Raw genomic sequence first — 27,932 nt, 5'->3', positions numbered from 1 at the left:
ACGCACCCCCACACCACTGCCTCCATGCTTCACGGTGGGAACCACACATGCGGAGATCATCCGTTCACCTACTCTGCGTCTCACAAAGAGATGGGTAATCTGCTTTTACCATCAGTCGTATTAGCCTCTGTACAATCATTGGATAACAAAATAGACAAACTACGATCACATATCCTACCAATGAGACATTAAAAACTATAATATCTTATGTTTCACCGAGTCGTGGCTGAACGACGACATGACTAACATACAGCTGGCGGGATTTACGCTGCATCGGCAAGATAGAACAACCACCTCCGGTAAGACGGGGTGGTGGTCTGGGTATATTTGTAAACAACAGCTGGTGCATGAAATCTAATAGTAAGGAAGTCTCAAGGCTCGCCTGAGGTAGAGTATCTCATGCTCCAGATACTCAACTAGTCTAAAGAAGGCCAGTTTTATTGCTTCTTTAATAATAGGGAAGACATCAAAACTATTAAATAACACATGGACTCATGTAGTAACCAAAAGTGTTAAATAAAACTGTTTTACAGTTTTCAGCTGTGCTAACATAATAGCAAAAGGGTTTTGTAATGATCAATTAGCCTTTTAAAATGATGAACTTGGATTAGCTAACACAACGTGCCATTGAAACACAGGAGTGATTGCTGGTTGCTGATAATGATATGCCTAATGTAGATATTCCATTTAAAAAATCTGTTTCCAGCTACAAGTCATTTACAACATTAACAATGTCTACACTGTATTTCTGATCAATTTGATGTTATTTTAATGGACAAAGAATGTGCTTTTCTTTCAAAAACAAGAATTTCTAAGTGTGTGTGTATTACGAGTGGAGAGAAATACTCATTGGAGGCAATCAAAAAGTGTCAAATTTAGTCAAGATGAACATTAATTGTATTGAGGCTTATTTGATCTAATAGAAGTTTCGTAATCCTTAGGTTGTTATGAGTGTACTGATGTGTGTTGCACGTGACATCCCGGCAACTTTGAGGAAAAAATACCATCGAAATTTGAGAGTCTTTGCATATTCATGAGGCTAGCATAGCATCTCACTCTCCATCGCATACAGGCAGTTGACGTCAATATTTTTAAAAATTATTCAAATAACAAATGTGTCCACCAATCCAAAGAGAGGAATAGGCGGGAGCTTGGCAGAACGGCAATCACCGCCCCTGCGAGTAACCAGTTATGTTATACACCCTGATGTATTCCAATGTGCTTATCTCAAGCACACTGGTGTTGCAGTAATGAACATTTACCAAGAGATGGCATCAATGTGCCCTTGTACACACAAGGGCTGGTCCATTTATTTTTTTATTTCGTTTTTTTGTTGCCTGTTGAAGTTGCATTATTTGGCTAATATTAGGTAGCGTCATATGAGTCATCCTGATCTTGGTACCCTTACGTTCTGCTTCACTACACGGATATCAGTATAGCGAAACAGACCGTAAGCTCTCGCAAGATCAGAATGGTTCGTACAAGGCTAAATAAAATGGGCTGGTGGCTTCAAGGAAAAAAATTGTCCAGTGTGTTAGAAATGCCAGGGTCGATTTCTAGTCCGTCTGCCCCTGCTGCATCCCTCTCCAGACCATTGGAGACCAGGGGCCATCACTAGTTAACACAGCCACAAAGACAAAAAAAACCACCTATTTCTACATTTTCTCTTCTTAAAATCTGATTTTAAACCTAACCCTAAAAATCATATTTTTGTTTTCATAAATGTTTACAATATAGCCAATTTTGACTTGTTTTGGCTGTGTTATCTAGTGAAAACCTATCACCTTTGTGGCAAAAATATCTATTGAATTTTTCCAGTAATTGTCTTCAAAGCTGATTCGTTCCATCACTCACAGCTGTATATTTGTGAACATTTTAATATACATCCAATGTCTGCCATGATTCTGGATGACGTGATGGCGTTGTAGATGCTCGCACTTGCTCCAGTGTGCCCCGAGAAGGTGTTACCGACTCTGTAAAGCAGATTGCCGCGACCCCAAAACGGAGTATGTGAATTAGATTACGTTGAAAACAACGTCCAACATGGCCGACTGTCTCCAGTTCAGATTTACCTCAGTGCTCGAGACCCTTCCACACAACTCTCCAAAACTAGGCCTACACCAAACATGCAAAACTCAATTTTTATAATTTTCTTCCTGGATGTTTTTTATATAAATAATTTCAGCAGTGACCCTAGCTCTTGAGAACCCAATGGTGCCCAAGGGGATTTACAGCCAGTGACCGTCTTGGGTTCTCAGTTGAGGGTATGGAGGACAACTGGATATGTGAACTATCGACGCTCTGTTTTAACATTTATAAACATTTGTCATTCTCCCTAGCGATATGGTTTTAGAAACTTCAGGAACTTTCATATACAGTGTATTCAGAAAGTATTCAGACCCCTTGACTTTTTCCACATTTTGTTACGTTACAGCCTTACTCTAAAATGTATTAAATCGTTTTTTCCACTCATCTACACACAATACCCCATAATGACAAAGCAAAAACAGGTTGAGTGGTCAGAACGCTCGGATCAACTTGTGCCTCTGAGAGCGAAATGCTCTGAATTTATTAAAGGACAATCTGACTCTGACTCTCCAATACTCTGAATTTACAAATGCCCAGAGCACACTCTGAGTGTCCCTGGCACTCCAGATTGAATTTACGAGGTTATGTGAGGTTTTATGTGTTGTTGTTGGAGGTGCGTCTTGGTCAGTTTAGCTCAGAAAATGCTGCCCTCCTCAATGGCCCCCTAATCGTGCCTAATTAGCGGGCCGACCGTGGTTACTCATCATTTAACATCTAAACAGCCCTTGCCCAAAATGCCAGATGGCCAGGCCACCCCTGGTGGGCAGGGCTAAAACAATGGTATCTGAGCCTGCGCGCTGGCCTCTGTTCGCCGATAGACGAGACCACCTCGCTGCTTTTTTGCTACAGCTAGAACAAGTCGTATAATTTACTGATATTAAATTATATCAGCAATTTCAACCGTAACAACAATATTTTACAATGGCTAGGTACATGAGGCCCCCTAACCCATCACTCTTCATTAGAAACATCTCCGACGAATCCAGGTAGCTATGATTTGAATCATTCGGGCGTGCGAGGTAGTACAGTAGCTAGCTAGCACTAGCTAACGAGCAACGTTAACTAGGTGGCTAAACTGTGTTTACTGATTTTAGCTAGCTAGCATTTACAATGAAAACTTGTAGCTAAGTGTTGCCAGTTGCTTTTTAGTTTGTATGATGGGAAATGTTAACGTTAGTTGGATAGCTAAGCTAGTTATCAGAAAACGTTAGCTCGCTAAGCTTTGTATCAAAGCTAACGTTAGCATGTCTGCTAGGCTGCACATGAGTTTGCACCAAATGGAATGGTTTGCACAAAAACAGGAGTTGTTTGAACCAACTGTGAATAAATTAACTTAGCTGGGTATCTTTCTACCTGCCAGGTTGCCAGCAGTGGTGGGAAAAGTACCCAATTGTCATACTTGAGTAAAAGTAACGATACCTTAATAGAAAATGGCTCAAGTAAAAGTCACCCAGTATAATCCTACTTGAGAAAAAATATTTTGGTTTTAAATATACTTAAGTATCAAAAGTAAAAAATTATTGATATTAAGAAAACCAGACGGCACGATGTTCTTGTTTTTTAAATTGTATTTACTGATAGCAAGGGGCACACTCCAACTCTCAAGCATAATTTACAAACAAAGCATTTCTGTTTAGTGAGTCCACCAGATCAGATGCAGTAGGGATGACCAGGGATTTTCTCTTTAGGTCCGCGAATTATACCATTTTCCTGTCCTGCTATGCATTCCAAATGTAATGAGTACTTTTGGGTGCCAGGGAAATGTATGGAGTAAAAAGTACATTATTTTCTTCAGGAATGTAGTGAAGTGAAAGTTGTCAAAAATATGAAATGAAAGTACAGATGCCTCCAAAAAGTACTTAAGTAGTGCTTTAAATTATTTTTACTTAAGTACTTTACACCACTGGTTGACTGTTTATGCTCTTTTTCCAACTCCATATCATGGAACTGGCTGAACCAGTACCTGGGCTTAATTGGCATGCATGCCAAACATGACAATAAGTGACAGGAGTTGGCATGATGGCACAAACAGACTGGCACTCAGGCTACCATCTACCTAGCTTGTAATGCATGAAATACCTCTTGTCCAATGTCACATTTTATACCCCTATTTCAATGGTAAGTATTAAGCCAATTTAGTTGAATCTGAAGGTTATTGGCCACAGTTGCAGGTTTGAACTTTGAATCACACTGGTTTAATGTTAGCCCAAAAGGGTTGAACTTCGCTGGCCATTAGATGAAATGTCCTGTCATTTCATAACACTTTAGGCCAGAGGAACTACGCCGTGAATTTGGTCGTTATGGGCCTATTGTAGATGTCTACATTCCACTTGACTTCTCTACACGGCGACCAAGAGGATTTGCTTACATTCAATATCCTTTATACTCATGTAATGTATTAATGAACATGTCTTTCATTCGGTGCATTATTATTATTCACACGTGGGGTCATATTGACAATGTCACACGTCTTGAGTTTGCCTACTGTTTTGAAGTATCGTATATTTGTCATAAAAGTAGGCTATACTGGTTTATGGGAGGGGAACATTGAATGTTGTTAAACACAGTAAAATGTGTACAGACATGAATCAACATCTCCTCTTCTAACTAAAATTGCTTCTGTTACCCTAGAAATGTTAGACGTACAGTTCTGGAGAAACCCCAACAAAGAATGTAAAGACTGGTGTAGTGTAGTTTCAAGCCAAAGGGACCATAATGATTTCAGGCAACAGGAAATAGTGGGAGAAGAACACAAAGAGCAAAGTTAAAGCACGAAGATACAAGGAGGCGAAAAGAGGGCACGAAGGCAGCCGTTTGTCTACCAAAGAAAGGAAAATAAAAGGATGTATTGGGCGAAGACAAGCCGGAAATCTCAAGTTCTTCTGCCAAGCAGTTAAAGAGCATAAAGGTCAAGCTGAAGCTCAAAGGTCAAGCATGTTAAAGGTAACAAGCTTAATGTTTTGTATCCTACCAAATAGAACCCTTGCTCTTCACCTCCAGACATTTTTGCTCTGTGTGTTCTGTGTACGAAAGGGCAAGACAATTCTAACTTTAATTGTAAGAAAGTTTACTGAAATAAGATTTCAATGTTGCATTTGTATGGCCTTTGTTCTCGTTTCCTCACGAAATTTGAACAGACGTTTCAGCTTCATGTTTTTAATCTTTTAGCTTACTATTATCCCATGTTGGCACACAATTGACTTAGCAATTTGAAGCGTCCAGCCTCTTTACTGAATTTTTTTAATACTTTCGTAGTTGTATGTGTGCATACATGTCTCCCCATTTCCACAAGTGAAAGTAAAAAGCCTTAAGTCTGTAGCACATTCGAGGACGTGCGAGATGCAGAGGATGCCCTCCACAACCTGGACCACAAGTGGGTGTGTGGTCGACAGATCGAGATCCAGTTTGCACAGGGTGACCGAAAAAGTAAGAATGGGTTTTATTTAGGTGCCCTGTATGAATGCACTATTTACTACCTACCAATCAATTCAATGTGAAGAATTTCAAGTTTCACTGTCGAAACAGTTTACCCAAGAATCTAAGTAGGAAAGTCTAACTAGGCCTACAGCTTCACTTTTAGTGGTAATATCTTGACTCGGGTCTCTCAGACTAGTGACATCATTGCCAACCTGAATGCAAAATTATTTTTAAAACCCTTCTTGCTCAACTATCCCTGTGCCCAGTATTTCATTTTAATAACTCTTGTCCCTCCAGCCCCCAACCAGATGAAGACTAAGGAGAGCTCTCCTCGCAGAGGGTCCCGCAGCAGCTCCTTCTCCCGCTATGACGACTACGAACGCGGCGATGGCCGACGCAGACGCTCTCGCAGTCGCAGCTATGAAAGGCGCCGGTCACGCAGCCCTTCCTGCGACCGCCGTCCTCGGAGGTCGGAGAGCCCTAGAGAGTGAGTTCCTCTGTGACATTGAAACTAAACCACCGTTTCGCTTGTCAAGTAATCCTCCCAAAGGGGCTTTCATTGCAGACCGAAATGCCTTTGTATAAAGACTGGTTCTTACTTTTACTTTTCTCTCTAAAGCTCTCGATCATATGGCAGGCACAGGCGAAGCAGAAGCCATGAAAATGACAGGTAGACCAATATATACGACTCATTATTCTGACTTGTCTAACACGACACAGTGCAGTGAGATTGCATTTATAATGCATAGGCCTTTGTTTTTACAAACACTTCACTGTTGTCAAGTCAGTGTATTCATTAGTGTGTTGACTGATTGTTCTGTTCATATGCCATCATCCTTTTTTCTACAGGTACAGGGGCCCTCCACGTGAACACCACAGGATGCACCACGCACCCCCGTCTCGTAACCGCTCCGCATCCCGCTCCCCCTCTCCTCCCAGATCCAGGCCCAAAGACACAAAGTCTCAGTCCAAATCCCCCAGCCCCGTCAAGGACTTCCACCCCTCTTCTGGCTCCCAGAAACAGGCCTGTCGACGCTCCTACTCCAGATCTGTGTCCCGATCTCGCTCCAGATCCTAGGACCCCACCACCTTCAAACCCTGTTATTCTGTAGCTAAAGGTGTTTTTGTTCAACACTACAACATATGAATATGGTATCTAGGGAGTGGTTATTACACACCCCACCTCGGTTCATTAGTTGAGTTAACATGATATCTCTGGGCTGATGCCATACAACAGGAGAGCTGGTTGTCCCTACAGATGGATAGTACTTTTTTATGTTAGTTCAGTTTCATTCACCTCTGAAAAACATTGGCTGTCTTCAATTTACATTCATATCGGTTTAATTCTATTAATTGAGAACCCAATGGATTTAAGTTCAGCACATAAGAATTGGTCAACTATGAAATGCAAATGTACAGTTTTGGGCTAACGGGTATTAACCTCTGGCTACAGAAGAGGTTAAGAGTCCAAAAACCCATTTATAAGAAAAGAGAAGTTATAAATCTGGAGTTAGCAGCGATATCTAGCCATCAAGTTAACTGCTATTATTTTTGTACATTTGATGTTGCTAAAATCTCCTGCATTTATTATTTTTTGTTGATCAATTGTTATTTTTTGTGTTCAAATCGAGCAGCAGTGTTTTCTTTTTGTGGATTAAAAATGTTATGTTTTAACTTTTCTAATCATCCGAGTTGTACAAAGATGTCGCTCCCTTGAAAGTATGAGACACCGGACAGTTTGTTAGGGACACCTATCCATTACTGTGTTGCCCCACCCCCCCCTTCCCCTCCAGAACAGCCAGTATTCTTCGGGCCGTTCTACAAGGTGTCAGTAGTGTTCCACAGGGATTTTGGACCTTGCTGGTGCAATGGCATCTCGCAGATTGGAGACATCACGCAAACATTCATGCTGCGAACAGCCCGTTCAATCTCATCCCAAAGATGCTCTAAGTAAAATGAACTCGCTGTCATGTTCCAGGTGCTGTTTTTCCACTCAGTTGTCCAGTGTTGGTGATCGTGTGCCCACTGGAGGCGCTTCTTCTTGTTTTTAACTTATAGGAGTGGAACCCGGTGTGGTTGTCTGCTGTATAGCCCATCAGTGACAAGCATCAACAAGTTGTGCATTCTGAGATTCCGTTCTCCGTCGATTAGGTTACTCGTTTTGTCCATCCTAACGTTCAATTTAACAATGTCTCGATGCATGCTTTATATAGCAAGCCACGGTTTGTAGGAGCGATCAATTTTTTGGGTGAGCTGGGTGGTTTACCAAATAAAAGTATTGTTGGATAGGTTTAATTCTGTCTGACTTCTTACCTGTAAAGTTTTAAAATGTACCCTATTGGTAATATTTTTTTGTGTAATATACACTACATGACCAAAAGTATGTGGCCATCTGCTCTTCGAACATCTCATTCCAAAATCATGGTCATTAATATGGAGTTGGTACCCCCCCTTTGCTGCTATAACAGCCTCCACTCTTCAGAGAAGACTTTCCACTAGATTTTGGAAGATTGCTGCAGGGACTTCCATTCAGCCATGTGCATTAGTGAGGTTGGGTGATTAGGTCTGGCTCGCATTCGGCGTTCCAATTAATCTCAAAGGTTTTTGATGGGGTTGAGGCCAGGGCTCTGTGCAGCCCCGTCAAATTCTTCCACACAGATCTCGACAAACCGTTTCTCTATGGATCTCGCTTTGTGCATGGGGGCATTGTCATGCTGAAACAAGAAAGGGCCTTCCCCAAACTGTTGCCACAAAGTTGGAAGCACAGAATCATCTAGAATGTCATTGTATGCTGTAGTGTTAAGATTTCCCTTCACTGGAGTTAAGGGGGCCTAGCTGGAACCATTATTCCTCCTCCACCAAACCTTACAGTTGGCGCTATGCATTCGGGCCGTTAGCATCTCCTGGCATCCGACAAATCCAGATTTGTCCGTCGGACTGCCAGATGGTGAAGTGTGATTCAGAGTCCAATGGTGGCGAGCTTTACACACTTCAGCAGACGCTTTGCATTGCGCATGGTGATCTTAGGCTTGTGTGCGGCTGCTCGGCCATGGAAACCCATTTCATGACGCTCCCAACAAACAGTTCTTGTGCTGTGGTTGCTTCCAGAGATATTGGAACCGAGGACAGATTTTTATGTGCTTCAGCACTCCTAGACGTTTCCACTTCACAATAACAACACTTACAGTTAACCGGGGCAGCTCTAGCAGGGCAGAAATTTGATGAGGTGGAATCCTATGATGGTGCCACATTGAAAGTCACTGAGCTCTTCAGTAAGGCAATTCTACTGCCAATGTGTGTGTATGGAGATTGCATGGATGTGTGCTCGATTTTTATACACCTGTCAACCACGGCTGTGGCTTAAATGGCCAAATCCACTCATTTGAAGGGGTGTCCACATACTTCTCTATATATAGTGTATTTACTGAGAACTTTGTTACTACTGATGGGCACCATTATCAGTTGCATTTTTCCATTTGATATCGGTTTGTTTAAAATACATGGCAAATGTGCAACTGAGTTAACATTAACTTTTCTTTTCACTTCCACGGCTCTGTGAAGTCCAGACAACTGCTTGTGGATTGCCTTTTGGTGCCAGGTGTGAATGTTCTAGCATAAACCTACGTAACCAGTTTGAACACAATGGGAAATCACATCCAGTCGATAGCCCATCAGCAGGCTTTTAAGAGAAAGTCTGTGAGGGTTTTGTGCCTGCAGGAACAGTCGTGTGCTTTTTTTTACATCATTGTGAAGAATAACCCGAATTTTAAAAGCCTTGCTGGTGTCGATAAACAATATAAATATCATTCCAAATTATTATTGATGGTCCAGGCCCACCACTAATTGTTGGTTTAGAACGTCTAAAACACTATCCATGTTAAATTGTTACTGATTATTTAGGCCGAGGCCAGACTGATCCGTGGAGAACGGACACCAAAATTGAATGGATGTTGCGCGTGGGTGGGTGCTTAAATTAGTCCTATTTCACACAATGTACAAGTCTATATTAATACACATGTGTGAATTGGAAATGTGTTTTTTGCATATCCCAACTCCCCCCGAAACACCCCTGGAGTGTGATGTATAAAATACCCTATTTTCTAATTGGCCGTCGGCCCGTCAAAAGTACAACTCATTTGAACTTTTTGGCTATGGAATGACTACTAGCGCTATTGTACACATTTTTCCATGAGACAGAGAAAATGTATTTTTAAAGCAAATCACCTGCTTTTCTACACATTTTGCAATGACTTACGCTTTTGGGGTCTTTCCCACCTGCCACCGGAAATAATAATAATATGGGTCGTGGGCCTCCTGGTCAGTAATAACGCCCTGACTACCACTGCTGTACAGACAGGCAAGTGCAAAGGCTATTTGTATATTGATGGAAATGACTGTCACTGTCAACCACGTTTCCATCCAGTTTTTATGCGAGTAGAGTTTCATTGTAATTTTCTAAATGCCGGTCAGCTCATTTGTTTCAACATGATGGGATCTTTTTGTGTGGGTAAAATTAATTATGCTGGAAACGGCGGCATAACATTTTTAAATAACTCCTATTGAAGTAAATTTGGAGTCACGTGATGATATGGTGTGTGGTCCTCCCATTATGACTTGGGAAACCATGCAGTTTATTAGGCCACAGATGAATTATATACTTCACAGGATGGTGAAAGTGCACGGTGATGAGGTTGTTGCTGCTTTCCAATAAATATCGAGGGTCTTATTCTGGTGACATGATCGGTACTTGACTGCCGTTTGACAGATACAAATATTCTCGTTCTCATCTGTAAACTCAACTAGACAACTCCCACTGTATTTGCAAACCATGCCAAGCCCAGTGTAGGCACATTTGCTATTTAACGCAACAGTTTTTGTGACAACTATCAGTTGAGTTGAAAATACAATGGCAACACATTGAACTTTAGATGTGCATGAAAATTGAAGTGAAAAGTATATTTTGTGCGCACTAGGTCATCACGCACTGATTTTATACGGAACCACTCCATTTGGTGGAAACAAAGTACTGGTGGGAAAATGATGCGAATATTCGCATGAAAATCTTTCGCCAATTGGATGGACACCCAGTTACTGCAAAGCCGTCATCAAGGCAAAGGGTGGCTACTTTGAAGAATCTCAAATTTAAAATGTATTTTGATTTGTTTTACACTTTTTTGGTTACTACATGATTCCATGTGTTATTTCATAGTGTTGATGTCTTCACTATTATTCTACAATGTAGATAATAGTAAAAATGGAGAATGAAAACCCCTTGAATGAGTAGGTGTCCAAACTTCTGACTGGTACTGTATATGTGTGTGTGTGTGTACAGGGCATTTGGAAAGTATTCATACCCCTTGACTTTTTTCACGTTACAGCCTTATTCTAAAATGGATTAAATAAATAACAAATCCTCATCAATCTACACACAATACCCCAGAATGACAAAGCGAAAACAGGTTTTTAGAAATACCTTATTTACGTAAGTATTCGGACCCTTTGCTATTAGACTCGAAATTGAGCTCGGGTGCATCCTGTTTTCATTGATCATCCTTGAGATGTTTCTACAACTTGGAGTCCGCCTGTGGTAAATTCAATTGATTGGACATGATTTGGAAAGCCACACACTTGTCTATATAAGGTCCTACAGTTGACAGTGCATGTCAGAGCAAAAACCAAGCTATGAGGTCGAAGGAATTGTCCGTAGAGCTCAGAGACAACATTGTGTCGAGGCACAGATCTGGGGATGGGTACCAAAACATTTCTGCAGCATTGAAGGTCCCCAAGAACACAGTGGCCTGCATCATTCCTAAATGGAAGAAGTTTGGAACCACCAAGACTCTTCCAAGTGCTGGCCGCCCGGCCAAACTGAGCAATCGTGGGAGAAGGGCCTTGGTCTTAGAGGTGACCAACAACCCAATGGTCACACTGACAGAGCTCAAGTTCCTTTGTGGATAAGGATAACCATCTCTGCAGCACTCCACCAATCAGGCCTTTATGGTAGAGTGGCCAGGCGGACGCCACTCCTCAGTAAAAGGCACATGACAGCCCGCTTGGAGTTTGCCAAAAGGCACCTAAAGGACTCTCTGACCATGAGAAACAAGACTCTCTGGTCTGATGAAACCAAGATTGAACTCTGACTAACGCCAGGCATCACATCTGGAGGAAACCTGTCACCATCCCTACGGTGAAGCATGGCGGTGGCAGCATCATGCTGTGGGGATGTTTTTCAGCGGCAGGGACTGTGAGACTAGTCAGGATCGAGGGAAAGAAATGGAGTAAAGTACAGAGAGATCCTTGATGAAAACCTGCTCCAGAGTGCTCAAGAGTGCAGCGACGCTCCACATCCAATCTGACAGAGCTCGAGAGGACCTTCAGAGAAAGATAAACTCCCCAAATACAGGTGTGCCAAGCTTGTAGCATCAGTCAACAAGACTCGAGACTGTAATCGCTGACAAAGGTGAATTAACAAAATACTGACAATTTGCTAAAATGTCTAAAAACTTGTTTTCGTTTTGTCATTATGGGGTATTGTGTGTAGACTGAGGGAAAAATGATTTAATCCATTTTAGAATACGGCTGTAACGTCTGAGGGTCTGAAAACTTTCCGAATGCACTGTATGTGATCGGATGTGTAGATATTATGGACAGTGTGGATATAATATGTAGTAAATCTGAAGAATACGTAGGAAAGAATAGTATATGTGCAGCAATAGATGAATAGGATAGACTTGACTAGAATACAGTATATACACATTAAATGGGCACAACAGTATGTAAACAAAGTGACCAGTGTCCCATGTCTATGTACATAGGGCAGCAGCCTCTAAGGTGCAGGGTTGAGTAACCGAGTGGAAGCCGGCCTGTGACTGAGATCAGGGCAGGGTACTGGGTGGAGGCCGGCTAGTGATGGCTATTTAGCAGTCGGATGGCTTTGAGAGAGAAGCTGTAGATGTCCTGGAGGGCAGGCAGTATGCCCCCGGTGAGGCGTTGAGCAGACTGCACCACCCTCTGGAGAGCCCTGCGGTTGCGGACGGTGCAGTTGCTGTACCAGGCAGTGATACAGCCCGACAGGATGCTGTTGCACCTTCACCTCAGTCTGTGTGGACCATTTCAGATCGTCAGTGATGTATACGCTGAGGAACTTGGAAGCTTTTCACCTTCTCCACTGCGGCCTCGATGTGAGCGTGTTCCCTCTGCTGTCCATGATCAGCTCCTATGTTTACGTTGTTATTTTCCTGGCACCACTCCACCAGGGCTCTCACTTCCTCCCTGTAGGCTGTCTCGTCATTGTTGGTAATCAGGCCTACCACTAGTGTTGTCTACAAACTTGATTGAGTTGCATGGCCACGCAGTAATTGGTCAACAGGAAGTATGGGACCCCTCCGGGGCCTGTGTTGTAGATCAGTGTAGTGGGGGTGTTGTTGCCTACCGTCACCACCTGGGGATAGCCCATCAGGAAGCACAGGACCCAGTTGAACAGGGTGGGGTGCAGAACCAGGGCTTAATGATGAGCTTGGAGCGTACCATGGCATTGAAGGCTGAGCTGTAGTAAAAAAATAAATGCATTCTTACATAGGTGTTCCTCTTGTCCAGATGGATCCATTGGGGCGGTATGCAAATTGTAGTGGGTCTACAGTCGTGGCCAAAAGTTTTGAGAATGACACAAATATTAATTTTCACAAAGTCTGCTGCCTCAGTTTGCCATCATACAATTTGAATATACTCCATCCAGAATGTTATGAAGAGTGATCAGATGAATTGCAAAGTCCCTCTTTGCCATGCAAATGAACTGAATCCCCCCAAAAAACATTTCCACTGCATTTCAGCCCTGCCACAAAAGGACCAGCTGACATCATGTCAGTGATTCTCTCGTTAACACAGGTGTGAGTGTTGACGAGGACAAGGCTGGAGATCATACTGTCATGCTGATTGAGTTTGAATAACAGACTGGAAGCTTCAAAAGGAGGGTCGTGCTTGGAATCATTGTTCTTCCTCTGTCAACCATGGTTACCTGCAAGGAAACACGTGCCATCATTGCTTTGCACAAAAAGGGCTTCACAGGCAAGGATATTGCTGCCAGTAAGATTGCACCTAAATCAACCATTTATCAGATCATCAAGAAACTCGAGAGGTTCAATTGTTGTGAAGAAGGCTTCAGGGCACCCAAGAAAGTCCAGCAAGCGCCAGGACCGTCTCCTAAAGTTCAATCAGCTGCGGGATCGGGGCACCACCAGTACAGAACTTGCTCAGGAATGGCAGCAGGCAGGTGTGAGTGCATCTGCACGCCGAGTGAGGCGAAGACTTTTGGAGGATGGCTTGGTGTCAAGAAGGGCAGTAAAGCCACTTCTCTCCAGGAAAAACATCAGGGACAGACTGATATTCTGCAAAAGGTACAGGAATTGGACTGCTGAGGACTGGGGTTGTCATTTTCTCTGATGAATCCCCTTTCCGATTGTTTGGGGCATCCGGAAAAAAGCTTGTCCGGAGAAGACAAGGTGAGTGCTACCATCAGTCCTGTGTCATGCCAACAGTAAAGCATCCTGAGACCATTCACGTGTGGGGTTGCTTCTCAGCCAAGGGAGTGGGCTCACAATTGTACCTAAGAACACAGCCATGAATAAAGAATGGTACCAACACATCCCCCAGGAGCAACTTCTCCCAACCATCCAGGAACAGTTTGGTGACAAACAATTCCTTTTCCAGCATGATGGAGCACCTTACCATAAGGCAAAAGTGATAACTAAGTGGCTTGGGGAACAAAACATCAATATTTTGGGTCCATGGGCAGGAAACTCCTCAGACCTTAATCCCATTGAGAACTTGTGGTCAATCCTCAAGAGGCAGGTGGATAAACAAAAACCCACAAATTCTGACAAACTCCAAGCATTGATTATGCAAAAATGGGCTGCCATCAGTCAGGATGTGGCCCAGAAGTTAATTGACAGCATGCCAGGGTGGATTGCACAGGTCTTGAAAAAGAAGGGTCAACACTGCAAATATTGACTCTTTGCATCAACTTCATGTAATTGTCAATAAAAGCCTTTGACACTTATGAAATGCTTGTAATTATACTTCAGTATTCCATAGTAACATCTGACAAATATCTATACACTGAAGCAGCAAACTTTGTGAAAATTAAAATGTGTCATTCTCAAAACCTCTGGCCACGACTGTAGGGTGACGTGATCCTTAACTAGCCTGAAAGCACTTCATGACAGGAGAGCTACAGTTAACTTCACTTACTTGCTGAGGATATGAATATTCTATGACAATGTGTAATCATCAATATAACCATGTGTAACCGTTTCAAATAAATACAGTAGGCTGTACTAAATGTGGGAAATGGTTTGGAATAATGAGCACATTCAGGAAAAGACACAGACACAAAGTAGGGGGGAAAAGGGAAGGGATTTTATTTTTGGGGGTTACTTTGATTAGACCAATTAAAGTAGTGCTCGAGTTTCTTTTTTTTGTCAAATTCAAATCAAGTCTGGACATGTGGCATATTTTCATATTCATTGGTGACAGTAAACAAATGGGACAAATTAAAAGCCAATTTGTTGAGAAACCCTTCAGTTTCAAATTTAGGATGAAGAGCCTTATACATGTATGAATCATTAGCAGAAACCAACAGGACATCTTTGTTTTAAAAATAAACAGCAATGCATTAAAAACACAGATATCAAAACAAAAGCAGATGAAAAACAGTTTCACAATAACATAGGGCCAAATTCAATTATCTTCTAGCAGAAGAACAGCAGATAATTGAAGGTGGTTTTAAGATATACATTTTTGGTCAATGAATAACATTACCTAATCAAAAAATACAAGTCCATGTTGATTCAACAACAGAAGTTTGCAATGTTGGGTTAAAATGTAGGCACAATCAAGTTGACAAACTCAATTCAGGGCACATTTTCCATTCAGATCATAAGTAGTCCCGGATAAAAAAATAATTTCAATGGAGACTATCCATTGAAATAGTTGTTTTAATCCAGGTTTGGGGTTAATCTGTCTGGGAAACTAGCCCACAGTGGCTGTCTTCAGGCTGTAGCACACCTGGAAACTAAAATAATTTAACAATTCATACATATCGAAGTCAACTCAAAAGGTCAAATGTAAGTTACGTTTTTTTGCACACTGCATTTTTTACCCTACACTGTGCATAATACAAAATAAAAAACATTATGTGCAAGATTACTGGCAATAATTGCACAGTGCAGGGGTATTGACAAATGCTATAGGCAGATTTCTTTTTTACAAAAATATTCAGTATTTGAAGTCAAGACATGTCCTTAGCATGACTTATACATTCAGTGTTATTACTAAAAAATACTTTATCAAGCAGGTTTAAAAACACCCTGCTAAATGTACATATGCTACAAGTATTTTTTATACATTTCATTATTTACATGGCTCTTTAACTTATTTCAAGCTCGTGAGCTCCGTTTTGTCGTCTCTAAGATGGCCATTACAGTTCCCATTCTGCAAAGAAAATAAAAGACTGCCTCCCCTCAAATTAGAACCTAGAGGGAGATAGTCAATTAACCACCCACCAATATAAAGGGCCTCTCAGCCTGTAACTTCTGAAAACAATTTTGATTGCAGTGCAAGAGTAGGGTGCAGGAGGCAGTGAGTATCTGGAGATTGCTGCTGGAGACTTTAAATGTAAACAGATCCACACTGGCCTTGCGCCTAATGTCCTCTGTGCCACATTACGCACTTCTCTCAACTTTGCACTTCCTCATAAGAAACTGCCACACAGCAAACAGGGCCATGACACAGGAGATCGAGGTTGCGAAACTTACAGTCCCACATCCCTGTTGAATCTGGCCCTCTTCCGCATTGTTTACTGGGTGGGGTTTCAGTAGGGAAGGAGATAGTTTGAAAGTGGCTAATAGCAGTACTGATTGCATTGAAAAAGTGACCCAGAGGACAAATTCCCTGCGCCACTCAAGCCAACGTGGTTGATATGGCACTGGTAACCACGTCAGACATACAAGGGAGAGATGGCGAGAGAAAAAAAAATAAAAAAATCACAGCAAAAGACATTGCTTTGGTTAAGACAAAACTGACTCATTGATTAACTACATCACAAATAGACAAAATAATTGTATGATAGAGCTGCAGGCCTTGGACCAGCACAACTGCCATAGTGCAGTGCGCACAGCGCAATAAAAAAGTACAGGAGTTGAACGTCCAAGGCCTGTGTGCCATGGCCTCTACACTTCAGTTTGAGGTTATATTTGTGACCTGTACTCACTACTACAGCTGATTCTCGCCTGAAAGATAGCTCTGGTTTCCCTGCAGAACAGTGGCTTTTACATCCCCAAAAACAAGATGGAAAATAATAAGTCAAACTAAAAAGAAATGCTACTATTGTAGATTGTGCTTCAGGCAGCACCAGGTTGTCAGAGGTGAAATCCTTAATGATTAACAGAACTTAACGTGCCAAAGTAAGAATTACCTGCCCACAGAAATGGACTGTAAATGAGACCGCATGAACATGTGAATACTAACAATATCCAACCCTACCGTTTGGGAAGAGAAGCCCACAGACTTGCTATAACGGCCAACAAAAAAACAACAAAACAAAAAATAAAAGAACAGAGCACGAATACGAAGGATATCCAGTTCAACGTTAGTGACAGAAACAGACTCCAATGAGAACATTCTCCCCCACCGACAAGGCTGCAGCGCTGTAATATCTGTGGTTTCTCAACAAAAAAGGGTGCCAAACATTTGCAGAGAGATTTCCCAGCAAAATGCCTCCCACCCTGCGAAGACCTCAATCTAAAATAGCTAAAAGTGTATTACAACGCTGGGGCATTCTAGGCAGGCAGGAGTCTTCAGAGGGGCATTCGTTCACACGTTGGCTTTGAAAGACCAGGTTATGGGAGTCCATCTCTAGGCATGCACCTTGAGGAGGCTCTTCAGCTGGAAGGCCATAATCTCCCTGCTGTCACGGGTACCCATGGGGACCCAGTGGCTGGGGGGCTTGGGTAGCACGCTGGGGGAGGGTGGCTCGCTGAACTTGGCCCCTGCATAGCTCGGGCCGCCACACTGGGCAGCCAGAAGTGTGTTCAGGTGGGACACAGCGCCCTCCCAATTCTGATCGTAGGCGTTGGCAAAACGGACAGAAGCATTTTTCTTCTCAGCCGACGCGGCCAGCCGCGCCTCTGGAAACCAGGGGTAGGCTGCGCCCTTGCGGTGGCCATGTTGGTGAGGACCTCCCGCCGCCCCTGAGGATGCTACTGTTGTCATTCCATTCTGATCGCGGACAACTCTCTGCTTGGCCCGGCCCAGCTGATGGTTCTTCTTGGGCAATGGGCGCTCTGGGTGGGACACTGGAATGTTGTACCTCTCTCCACCTCCCATACTGTACTTTTCACACAGTGTGTCACCTAAGGAGGAAGACAAAGTAAAAAAAACTTTGAAGCAATTCATTTCTAACATTTACAATTTAGTCATTTTGCAGAAACGCTTATCCAGAACTTAAGTGCCTTGCCCAAGGGCATACAGATGTTCCACATTGTCAGCTCGGGGATTCGAACCAGCGACCTTTCAGTTACTAGCCCAACGCGCTTAATGCTAGGCTAATGTTACCTGCTGCCCAAAAATGAAATGACAATTGCCCCCGGTTGTCTATAATAAATATATATAATGCTTGATTTATATTTAAGACGGGCAAAATAGAATTAACAGAACTTCTGGAAAAAATGTGCATACCCGAATCTACTTCAAAGAACTCAATTGTCTATGTGCAAAAACTCAGCCCTTCCCCCACCCGACTGGAAAACGGTGTCGCATCCGTTGCCTACCTCTTTGTTGTTAGAAAGTTGAATGTGCAGAGATGTATCCTTAATTTCTCCTTTCCAATTGGGCTCCAGGTCCTCGACGTAGTCTTCGATCTCCTTCTCGCTGCACTTTTAGGTCCAGCAAGATCTGGAGTTGTCATGTGCCAATGAGCGTCGTTTTCCCGTGAAGTCGAGTAGAACATCAATTCACTTCAGCGCACGAAAATGCTCCAAGGCGGCGATCTAAACAATACAATGTTTTTATTTTTTTTTAGAAATACTTCGGGTAAAATAGCACGATACTGCTCGCGCAGTGTTCGATAACAAGCCAAGAATGTAAACTGTTGATGTTACAAACAGAGAATGGGGCCAGCTTTCGTGTGCCAAACATGCATCGTCACAAAGCCAACTAATAATGTTAGCCAGCGAGCTAACAACATTCTACAAGTAGCAACTGTCAGGTAAAATTCATATAAACTGGTACTGTAGTAAAATAATGGATATTCGTTTAATGGAAAATAAAGCAGGTAGTTAACTAGCGTCCATGTTTAGCTATGTAAAGCCACCACGTAAACAACTAATAATCATTTCACTGGCTTCGAAGAATGCGAACGTCTTCGTTAGCTAGCTTGGTGAACGTTAGCTGTATACATTTTTAAAATACGCCTAGATTAACCGTAATGTGTGCTTGTTAACATTACTATACTAAAGTTATGTATTCAGGGTTATTATCATCATTGTAAGTAAATACGGTCTATCTAGGTCACTTATCTGGCAGCAAAACAAAGAACACCACTCATATGTATGGCGTCACAAATTCTAGCTAAATGAACTTAGCCAATTTAGCTAAACACAACACCGGCTCTTACCGACTTCCTCAGGCTTGGTTGGTAAAAGCCGTTTGTCAGAGATTTTTTAATTGAAGTCTGAAATCTTTGGGTGGAGAATCTCGAAATGTGTGGACCTTACACGGTGTAAAAGATGTGTATACTTCTAATCCCTCTCGACTGTCTGATTTGCAACAAAATGGAAGCTCGCGCAGGTATATGTAACTGCGCTAGCTGAGCTCTCACCAATCACAACAGCTATGTGACGGAAGGACCAATCGGAGAGGCGATACACAGACGCATTCATGTCTGTTGCCAGACTGTTGACGTCAAAAGAAACCCCCCGCCCTAAGCTTCCTTTGTTGAGGGTATTTCCACGAAGAACTGGTAAAAACATAAAGAAAACCACCCTTTAGATTCAAATCAAATAAAACAAATCGACATTTGTCCTTCAAACTTGACATTCAATAGCTGCTGTGTCGGCAAAAGCTAATGCTGGTGTTCTTAATAAACAATTGACCAAATATTTCATGATATGAGTAGCCTACACTAACCAGGTTTCCATCCAACCTTTTTATGCTAGCTGTTGGCTAGAGTGCATGTGCCAGGACCAGAGTGGGCACATTCGCTATATAACGGAAATGTGTTGTGACAAAACCATCAGTAGAGTTGGAAATTGTATGGAAACCCATTTAAATAGTATGTTTTATTCGGTAAATGGGAATTGAACAGCAAAAGTAATTTTTATGTGCACTACGTCATCACGCACAGCCTTTTATCAACAACAACAACAAGTCAATCTGATGGAAACAGAAGTCGTGGGAAAATCCGCATGTTGTTTATGTTTTTTTATTTTTTTAGAATATTCGTATGACAATCTGTTGCCAATTGCATGGAAACCTAGTTTATGAAAGAAAATCTGTCAGAGATCAATTCCTACTGAGATTATGATATGATTGGCGACTCAATAGTTCAGTAGTTTAATTTAACTGAGCTAAAGGGTAGAGCTGCGCTTTCAGGGAGCGGGACTCTTAACACGAAAGCTTATAAGAAATCCCGCTATGCCCTCCGACGAACCATCAAACAGGCAAAGCGCCAATACAGGACTAAAATCGAATTTTACGACACCGGCTCTGACGTTCGTCGGATGTGGTAGGGCTTGCAAACCATTACAGACTACAAAGGGAAGCACAGCCGAGAGCTGTCCAGTGACACGAGCCTACCAGACGAGCTAAACTACTTCTATGCTCACTTCGAGGCAAATAACACTGAAACATGCATGAGAGCACCAACTGTTCCGGAAGACTGTGTGATCACGCTCTCTGCAGCCGATGTAAGACTTTAAATCAAACAGGTCAACATTTACAAGGCCACAGGGCCAGACGGATTACCAGGACGTGTACTGCGAGCATGCGCTGACCAACTGGCAAGTGTCTTCACTGATATTTTCAACCTCTCCCTGTCCGAGTCTGTAATTCCAACATGTTTTAAGCAGACCTCCATAGTGCCTGTTCCCAAGTACACTAAGGTTACCTGCCTAAATGACTACCGACCCGTAGCACTCACATCAACACCATTATCCCAGAAACCGTAGACTCACTCCAATTTGCATACCATCCCAACAGATCCACAGATGATGCAGTCTCTATTGCACTCCACACTGCCCTTTCCCACCTGGACAAAAGGAACACCTATGTGAGAATGTTATTCATTGACAACAGCTCAGCGTTCAACACCATAGTGCCCTCAAAGCTCATCATTAAGCTAAGGACCCTGGTACTAAACGCCTCCCTCTGCAACTGGATCCTGGACTTCCTGATGGGCCGCCCCCCAGGTGTTAAGGGTAGATAGCAACACATTCGCCATTCTGATCCTCAACTCAGGGGTCCCTCAGGGGTGCGTGCTCAGTCCCCTCCTGTACTCCCTATTCACTCATGACTGCACGGCGTGTGGTGCCAGGTCAGAGACCTGGCCGTGTGGTACCAGGACAACAGCCTCTCCCTCAACGTGATCAAGACAAAGGAGATGATTGTGGACTACAGGAAAAAGAGGACAGAGCACGCCCCCATTCTCATCGACGGGGCTGCAGTGGAGCAGGTTGAGAGCTTCAGGTTCCTTGGTGTCCACATCACCAACAAACTAACATAGTCCAAGCACACCAAGACAGTCGTGAAGAAGGCATGACAAAACCTATTCCCCCTCAGGAGACTGAAAAGATTTGGCATGGGTCCTCAGATCCTCAAAAGGTTCTACAGCTGCACCATCGAGAGCATCCTGACTGGTTGCATCACTGCCTGGTATGGCAACTGCTCGGCCTCCGACCGCAAGGCACTACAGAGGGTAGTGCGAACGGCCCAGTACATCACTGGGGCGAAGCTTCATGCCATCCAGGACCTCTGAACCAGGCGGTGTCAGAGGGACACCCTAATCATAGACTGTTCTCTCTGCTACCGCACAGCAAGCAGTACCGGAGCGCCAAGTATAGGTCCAAGAGGCTTCTAAAGAGCTTCTACCCCCAAGCCATAAGACTCCTGAACACCTAATCAAATGGCTACCCAGACTATTTTCATTGCCCCCCTTCTTTTACACCGCTGCTACTCTCTGTTGTTATCATCTATGCATATTCACTTTAATAACTCTACCTTCATGTACATATTACCTCAACTAACCTGTGCCCCCACACATTGACTCTGTACCGGTACCCCCCTGTGTATAGTCTCGCTATTGTTATTTTACTGTTGCTCTTTAATTACTTTTATTTCTTATTCTTATCCATATTATTTTAAACTGCATTGTTGGTTAGGGGCTCGTTAGTAAGCATTAACAGCTCAGCATTAACAGCTCAGCTCAGCTCACTCTAAGGTCTGCGCCTGTTCTATTTGGCGCATGTGACTAATACAATTTGATTTGATTTGAATAAGTATTATGTAATCTCAGATGTCATCACAAAACCAACTCAGTGGCAGTAATGATTTGTACATTGTCTATTCCTGAATATAACAGCAAATCTTAAGATATTTATAGTGGCTTGTATTTATTTTTTATTATGGATTTAATATGGTTTATCTCGTATTTGAAAAAAAGAAACAACATTTAACTGAATTTCCTGTAGTAGTGGGTGGGTGGTGATTCATGTGAAAGGAAGAGAGCAGCTGCAACAGGCTTTCTCAAGTCTGGGCAAATGACTATCAGCGGTTACTTGCTAACAAAGGGCCCACGTATCACCATCCCCCTCCCAAATCCTCAGGTTTCACGCTGTGTGACAATACATAGATCAAAACCTGCAGGCCGAGTTATTGAAATTGGGGTCAACCTTGAGAACAGCAGGAAGGGTGTCCATTCCTTACCCACCCATGAAACTATGATTGGGGACGGAGCCTGATTGGCCATCACCACATACACGTTGTTGTTTTGGCCATTCGTTTCTCTCCCTGGTCAAAGAGTCGCCAGTCTGGGCTTCTTGATTGCTGTCTTGGTTCCTTCTGCCTGCGGGGTAATTCACTCCACAGGTGGTTGGGGGAGAAAGGGAAGGCTGTAGTTTGGACAGCTGTTACGTGTTAAAATCAACAACTCACACAGTTACAGTGCATGGCTTAAAGGGCCTCTATTCCTAACCCAGGGCTGTAAATTCTCCCGAGTGGCACAGCGGTCTAAGGCACTGCATCTCAGTGCAAGAGGCATTACTACAGTCCCTGGTTCGTATCCAGGCTGTATCCGGCTGTGATTGGGAGTCCCATAAGGCGGCGCACAATTGGCCCAGGGTAGGCCGTCATTGCAAATAACAATTTGTTCTTAACTGACTTGCCTAGTTGAATAAAGATTACATTTTTTTTAAATGTACTTTTTTTGGGTGAAAAATAAAGTTTCATCCTACTTACTGGGTTCATTAGAGAGCATTTAGTTTATTGTGTGTATAGCAGGCCTCTCCATCCAGGGTCGTTATATGAATAAATTGTCTGCTGTAGTTATTTCTCCGATATTTGCTCAAGATGGTAAAAAGGTCCCTATAGCTTATTCCCTTTATATGTTTGTTGTGGTGTATTTAGGGTTCAGGATTATTGACCATAGATCATAAAGTGAAAGACCTTTTAGTTGATTGCATTACATAACTTTGCGTTCTCAATAAATCCCACCCCTAACTGGGTCACTGTGGTTGCCCATATGTAGATAAACGTAGGAAAAAAATAAACATCCCTTTTTCAGGACCCTGTCTTTCAAAGATAATTTGTAAAAATCAAAATAACTTCAAAGATCTTCATTGTAAAGGGTTTAAACACTGTTTCCCATGCTTGTTCAATGAACCATAAAGAATGAATGAACATGCACCTGTGGAACTGTCGTTAAGACACTAACAGCTTACAGAAGGTAGGCAATTAAGGTCACAGTTATGAAAACTTAGGACACTAAAGAAGCCTTTCTACTGACTCTGAAAAACACCAAAAGAAAGATGCTCAAGGTCCCTGCTCATCTGCGTGAACGTGCCTTAGGCATGCTGCAAGGAGGCATGAGGACTGCAGATGTGGCCAGGGCAATAAATTGCAATGTCCGTACTGTGAGACTCCTAAGACAGCGCTACAGGGAGACAGGACGAACAGCTGATCGTCCTCGCAGTGGCAGACCATGTGTAACCACACCTGCACAGGATCGGTACATCCGAACATCACACCTGCGGGACAGGTACAGGATGGCAACAACAACTGCCCGAGTTACACCAGGAACGCACAATCCCTCCATCAGTGCTCAGACTGTCCGCAATAAGCTGAGAGAATGCTGGACTAAGGGCTTGTAGGCCTGTTGTAAGGCAGGTCCTCACCAGACATCACCGGCAACAACTCCCCTATGGACACAAACCCACCGTCGCTGGACCAGACAGGACTGGCAAAAAGTGCTCTTCACTGACGAGTTGCGGTTTTGTCTCACCGGAGGTGCTGGTCGGATTCGCGTTTATTGTTGAAGGAATGAGCGTTACACCGAGGCCTGTACTCTGGAGCGGGATCGATTTAGAGGTGGAGGGTCCGTCATGGTCTAGGACGGTGTGTCACAAAATCATTGGACTGAGCTTGTTGTCATTGCAGGCAATCTCAACGCTGTGCGTTACAGGGAAGACATCCTCCTCCCTCATGTGGTACCCTTCCTGCAGGCTCATCCTGATATGACCCTCCAGCATGACAATGCCACCAGCCATACTGCTCGTTCTGTGCGTGATTTCCTGCAAGACGGGAATGTTAGTGTTCTGCCATGGCCAGCGAAGAGTCCGGATCTCAATCCCATTGAGCACGTCTGGGACCTGTTGGATCGGAGGGTGAGGGCTAAGGCCATTCCCCCCAGAAATGTCCGGGAACTTGCAGGTGCCTTAGTGGAAGAGTGGGGTAACATCTCACATCAAGAACTGGCAAATCTGGTGCAGTCCATGAGGAGGAGATGCACTGCAGTACTTAATGCAGCTGGTGGCCACACCAGATACTGACTGTTACTTTTGATTTTGACCATTCCATTTCTGTTAGTCACATGTCTGTGGAACTTGTTCAGTTTATGTCTCAGTTGTTGAATCTTGTTATGTTCATACAAATACATGTTAAGTTTGCTGAAAATAAACGCAGTTGACAGTGAGAGGACGTTTCTTTTTTTGCTGAGTTTAGGATTTTTTTGTTTTGGGGCACTATAGTCAGCCACTGTCAAGATGCAGGTCTGTTATTAACAGTACTTTCTCACTCAGTGTCTATGTTTTTGAACAATAGTGCAAGTCCTAACATACTACACTAGAAACCACAAAGACCGAATTTATAAACCGTTTCCTGCTGTCATACCACTAGGTGTAAATGTGCTGCATCCTCTCTGATAATGGACTATCCATTTGTACACAGTGTCTGGTTCGTTTGAAGTAATTGCATTTACCATTGCCATGGAGCTCTCTCCAAGCCGTCTGACAGCGACGGTTTATTTCAGGACACGTAAGGAGATCTGCCCTCATTTTATACAATTATAGGAAGATATCTTCTGTTTTCAGAGACGAGAGCAGCACCTCAGACCAGACCTCTATGAGGACAATAAATACGTCTCGCCTGTGTCTGATTTCAGCTTCCATGTTTTACATCAGAGCATGTTTATAATCTGTGGTAATAGTACAGTGATGACAGTATACACTGAGTCTGTGACTTATTATAGAACATATTGTTCTAGATTTTAAAGGCCGGGTTACGTGTTAAATATTTATAGCAGGTCCAAGTCTACGGGACAAAACAATTGTATAATGGTTACAAGGGATGAATTCCAAATGTGCTCACCAACGTCTAACACTCATCTGTGTATCTCACTGTAAAAGAGGGTTGTTGCAACATTTTACCAGTCTATCAAGCCGTACACCTTGACTGATTACCCAGTGTGTACTACACACCCCTGTGACAAGTCCTTGCAAGGGTTGGGCCTCCTCAGGCCAGAAGCTATGTATGGTATTTAGGTCATTGGGAGGCTCTTCTTGGTCACACAGGAGTATAGAGGAGGTACACGCAGGATGTCACATAACCCACGTTGTCAAAGTCTTCTGTCATGGGAACACAGGCTATCCCTCTCACACTCACCCTATTTTGGGCAAGAGGTTGGGTGTGTTTGTGTAGAATTAATGATGACTGCAAATGTATTGTTGAGTGATGCATACAAAGAGCTGAAAGGAAAACCAACAGGCTGTTGCAATTGCATTTTAGATTAGGTAATCTTCTGTAAACAAATTATCAACTGTAATACAATGACTTTGACTTTGTTCCATTAATCTGAAAGGAGGGAATAGGACACAGTCAGACTACACTTTAAGTGAGGGGTCATATCAGTGCCTTTTTTTCTATCTTTAAGTGAAGCGGTGGGAGATGGGAAGGAAATGTGATCTTGAGGAGACAGCACTCAACATTATGGCCATAAAAATATGAAACCTGGCCTGAAGCTCTTTCTCATTGAATGTATAAGGAGAAGATACTTTTTGTATTTGGTTCTGGGTTGGGAGACTGTTTATTTCACTTACTGTATAACATTTAAAATCATTCAATGAATAACCATAAAAGGTATAGTAGGTGCCAAATGCTGAGCTTGTGCACCTGTTGAGACAATGCCAGAAATGAAAAAGTGGAGGAGCCTAGCTGCCTGCTTGTAATCAGATTTCCTCCCTCTGCCCAGCCAAATCGGTCAGGTCACTGACAGGACAGTGAAGAGGAGGATAGTATACTGCCTTTACATCAGACACGGTCAACTCTTGTGAGTGGGCCAATGCCGGACCAGGCCATCTTTTTCAGTCCAAATGTGTTCAATATATTGTATAACATTCTTCTATGTGTGTTGTAAAGCTAAAATAGTAAAACATGAATTATTTCAGATTGCCTATGGGTAAATTAGGTCTTATAACCTGATTAGAATATATTAACATATTTTGGATTTAATATGTCCTAAATTACAGTTTCTTAATTTAGATAGGCTAATAAAGTATTGTAATTTTCTTCCCTGTGGGATTTCTCTAATTTATTATTTCTACGCAACAAACTCCTGCTCGCCTCAATCATACCACTTCCCCTACAAACTTTTACCATTCTTGAGTTACTCCAATAGGTATAGTAGTTTTTGCAGACATAGTTTTTCTTCACTCACTGGTTGTTATTGTCGCCCCCTCTTGCGTAAAAACAACATTACATCCTGGTTGTCTCATCGTGCATGGCCATAATTTATATAAGGTTGTCATAGCAAAAACTCGGTGTCACTGTGAAAATAATTTCTGTATTGAGCAATATGCAGTGAATACAACTTTTGCACAATGAGGGGAACCTTGACACAATCATGCCATAAGGGAAGAGAATAAAGAACAGATCATATTCAATTGGAGTTTTGAGCTCTCAGTTGTATAAAAAAACAATGGTACCATACTTAATAAAAGCTTCAGTACTTTAGAATCAGTGAAAAGGTTATCATTATCAACCCCTGTGGAGTAAACACAATATTTCATTGCACTTAACAGGCAATTTCTGCATCACTATTGGCTGGTTTATGGGTAGCCAGAGGTCACAGTCTCGGTCTTTTCTGTTCTTTAACCTTGTTTCTTCACACATCCTGAAACACAGCCCACTCTCACAGTGAGTGCTCTGTCTCCTCCCAAGGCACAATTTTAACACTTAATGCGCAAATGGAATTGACAAAAGGCAGAAAGCATGAACATGTTAGTACTTCAGGGACTGCAAATGGTCTCTCTTTTACTGCACATTGGGGAAATGAATAAATGTATAAATATATTGGAGAAATGGAAAGGTGAGGGTGGAGAGATGGGGGTTAGCCAACCTCTCCATTTATATGGAGTATTGTATGTGTTAGGAGGACATTATTTAGGACATTACAGAGTGATGGCCCGCCCTGAAATAAATAATCTCTTATGACCTTTAATCATGACCTGTACGACTTCAGAACGTGTAGAATTTGTAAACGTAAACATGGATAAACAAGACAACAGGAGTGGCTTCGGGACAAGTCTCTGAATGTCCTTGAGTGGCCCAGCCAGAACCCGGACTTGAACCCGATCAAACATCTCTGGAGAGACCTGAAAATAGCTGTGCAGTGACGCTCCCCATCCAATGAGCTTGAGAGGATCTGCAGAGAAGAATGGGAGAAACTCCCCAAATACGCTTTTAGCGTCATACCCAAGAAGATTCAAGGCTCTAATCACTGCCGAATGTGCTTCAACAAAGTACTGAGTACTTATGTAAATGTCATATTTCACTTTATTTTTAATACATTTTCAAAAATGTCTAAAAAACTATTTTTGCTTTGTCAT

The 27,932-nt window shown here is 42.7% G+C and overlaps 2 protein-coding genes across 2 annotated transcripts; one reads left to right on the top strand and one right to left on the bottom strand.

The window, feature by feature from the left end:
* The first annotated feature begins 2,937 nt into the window (after positions 1 to 2,937).
* srr35 (35 kDa SR repressor protein) lies at positions 2,938 to 7,193 on the top strand. Its single transcript, NM_001173914.1, is given in 5 exon segments — positions 2,938 to 3,074; positions 4,357 to 5,514; positions 5,803 to 5,992; positions 6,125 to 6,175; positions 6,355 to 7,193. Coding segments are annotated over 2 exon segments (348 nt in total). The 5' UTR covers positions 2,938 to 3,009; the 3' UTR covers positions 4,640 to 5,514; positions 5,803 to 5,992; positions 6,125 to 6,175; positions 6,355 to 7,193.
* Positions 7,194 to 16,875: 9,682 nt separating this feature from the next.
* LOC106605140 (proline-rich nuclear receptor coactivator 2-like) lies at positions 16,876 to 19,378 on the bottom strand. The gene is made up of 3 exons (XM_014200491.3): positions 19,175 to 19,378; positions 18,330 to 18,548; positions 16,876 to 17,912 (listed from the first exon to the last, which is right to left on the bottom strand). Exon 3 carries the CDS (start codon positions 17,884 to 17,886, stop codon positions 17,416 to 17,418), a length of 471 nt encoding a protein of 156 aa, XP_014055966.2. The 5' UTR covers positions 17,887 to 17,912; positions 18,330 to 18,548; positions 19,175 to 19,378; the 3' UTR covers positions 16,876 to 17,415.
* Positions 19,379 to 27,932: the final 8,554 nt, after the last annotated feature.

This window comes from Salmo salar, chromosome 05, assembly GCF_965601325.2.
Source record: "Salmo salar chromosome 05, fSalSal1, whole genome shotgun sequence".
Taxonomy (NCBI): Eukaryota; Metazoa; Chordata; class Actinopteri; order Salmoniformes; family Salmonidae; genus Salmo; species Salmo salar.
This window is presented reverse-complemented; position numbering and strand designations above follow the sequence as displayed.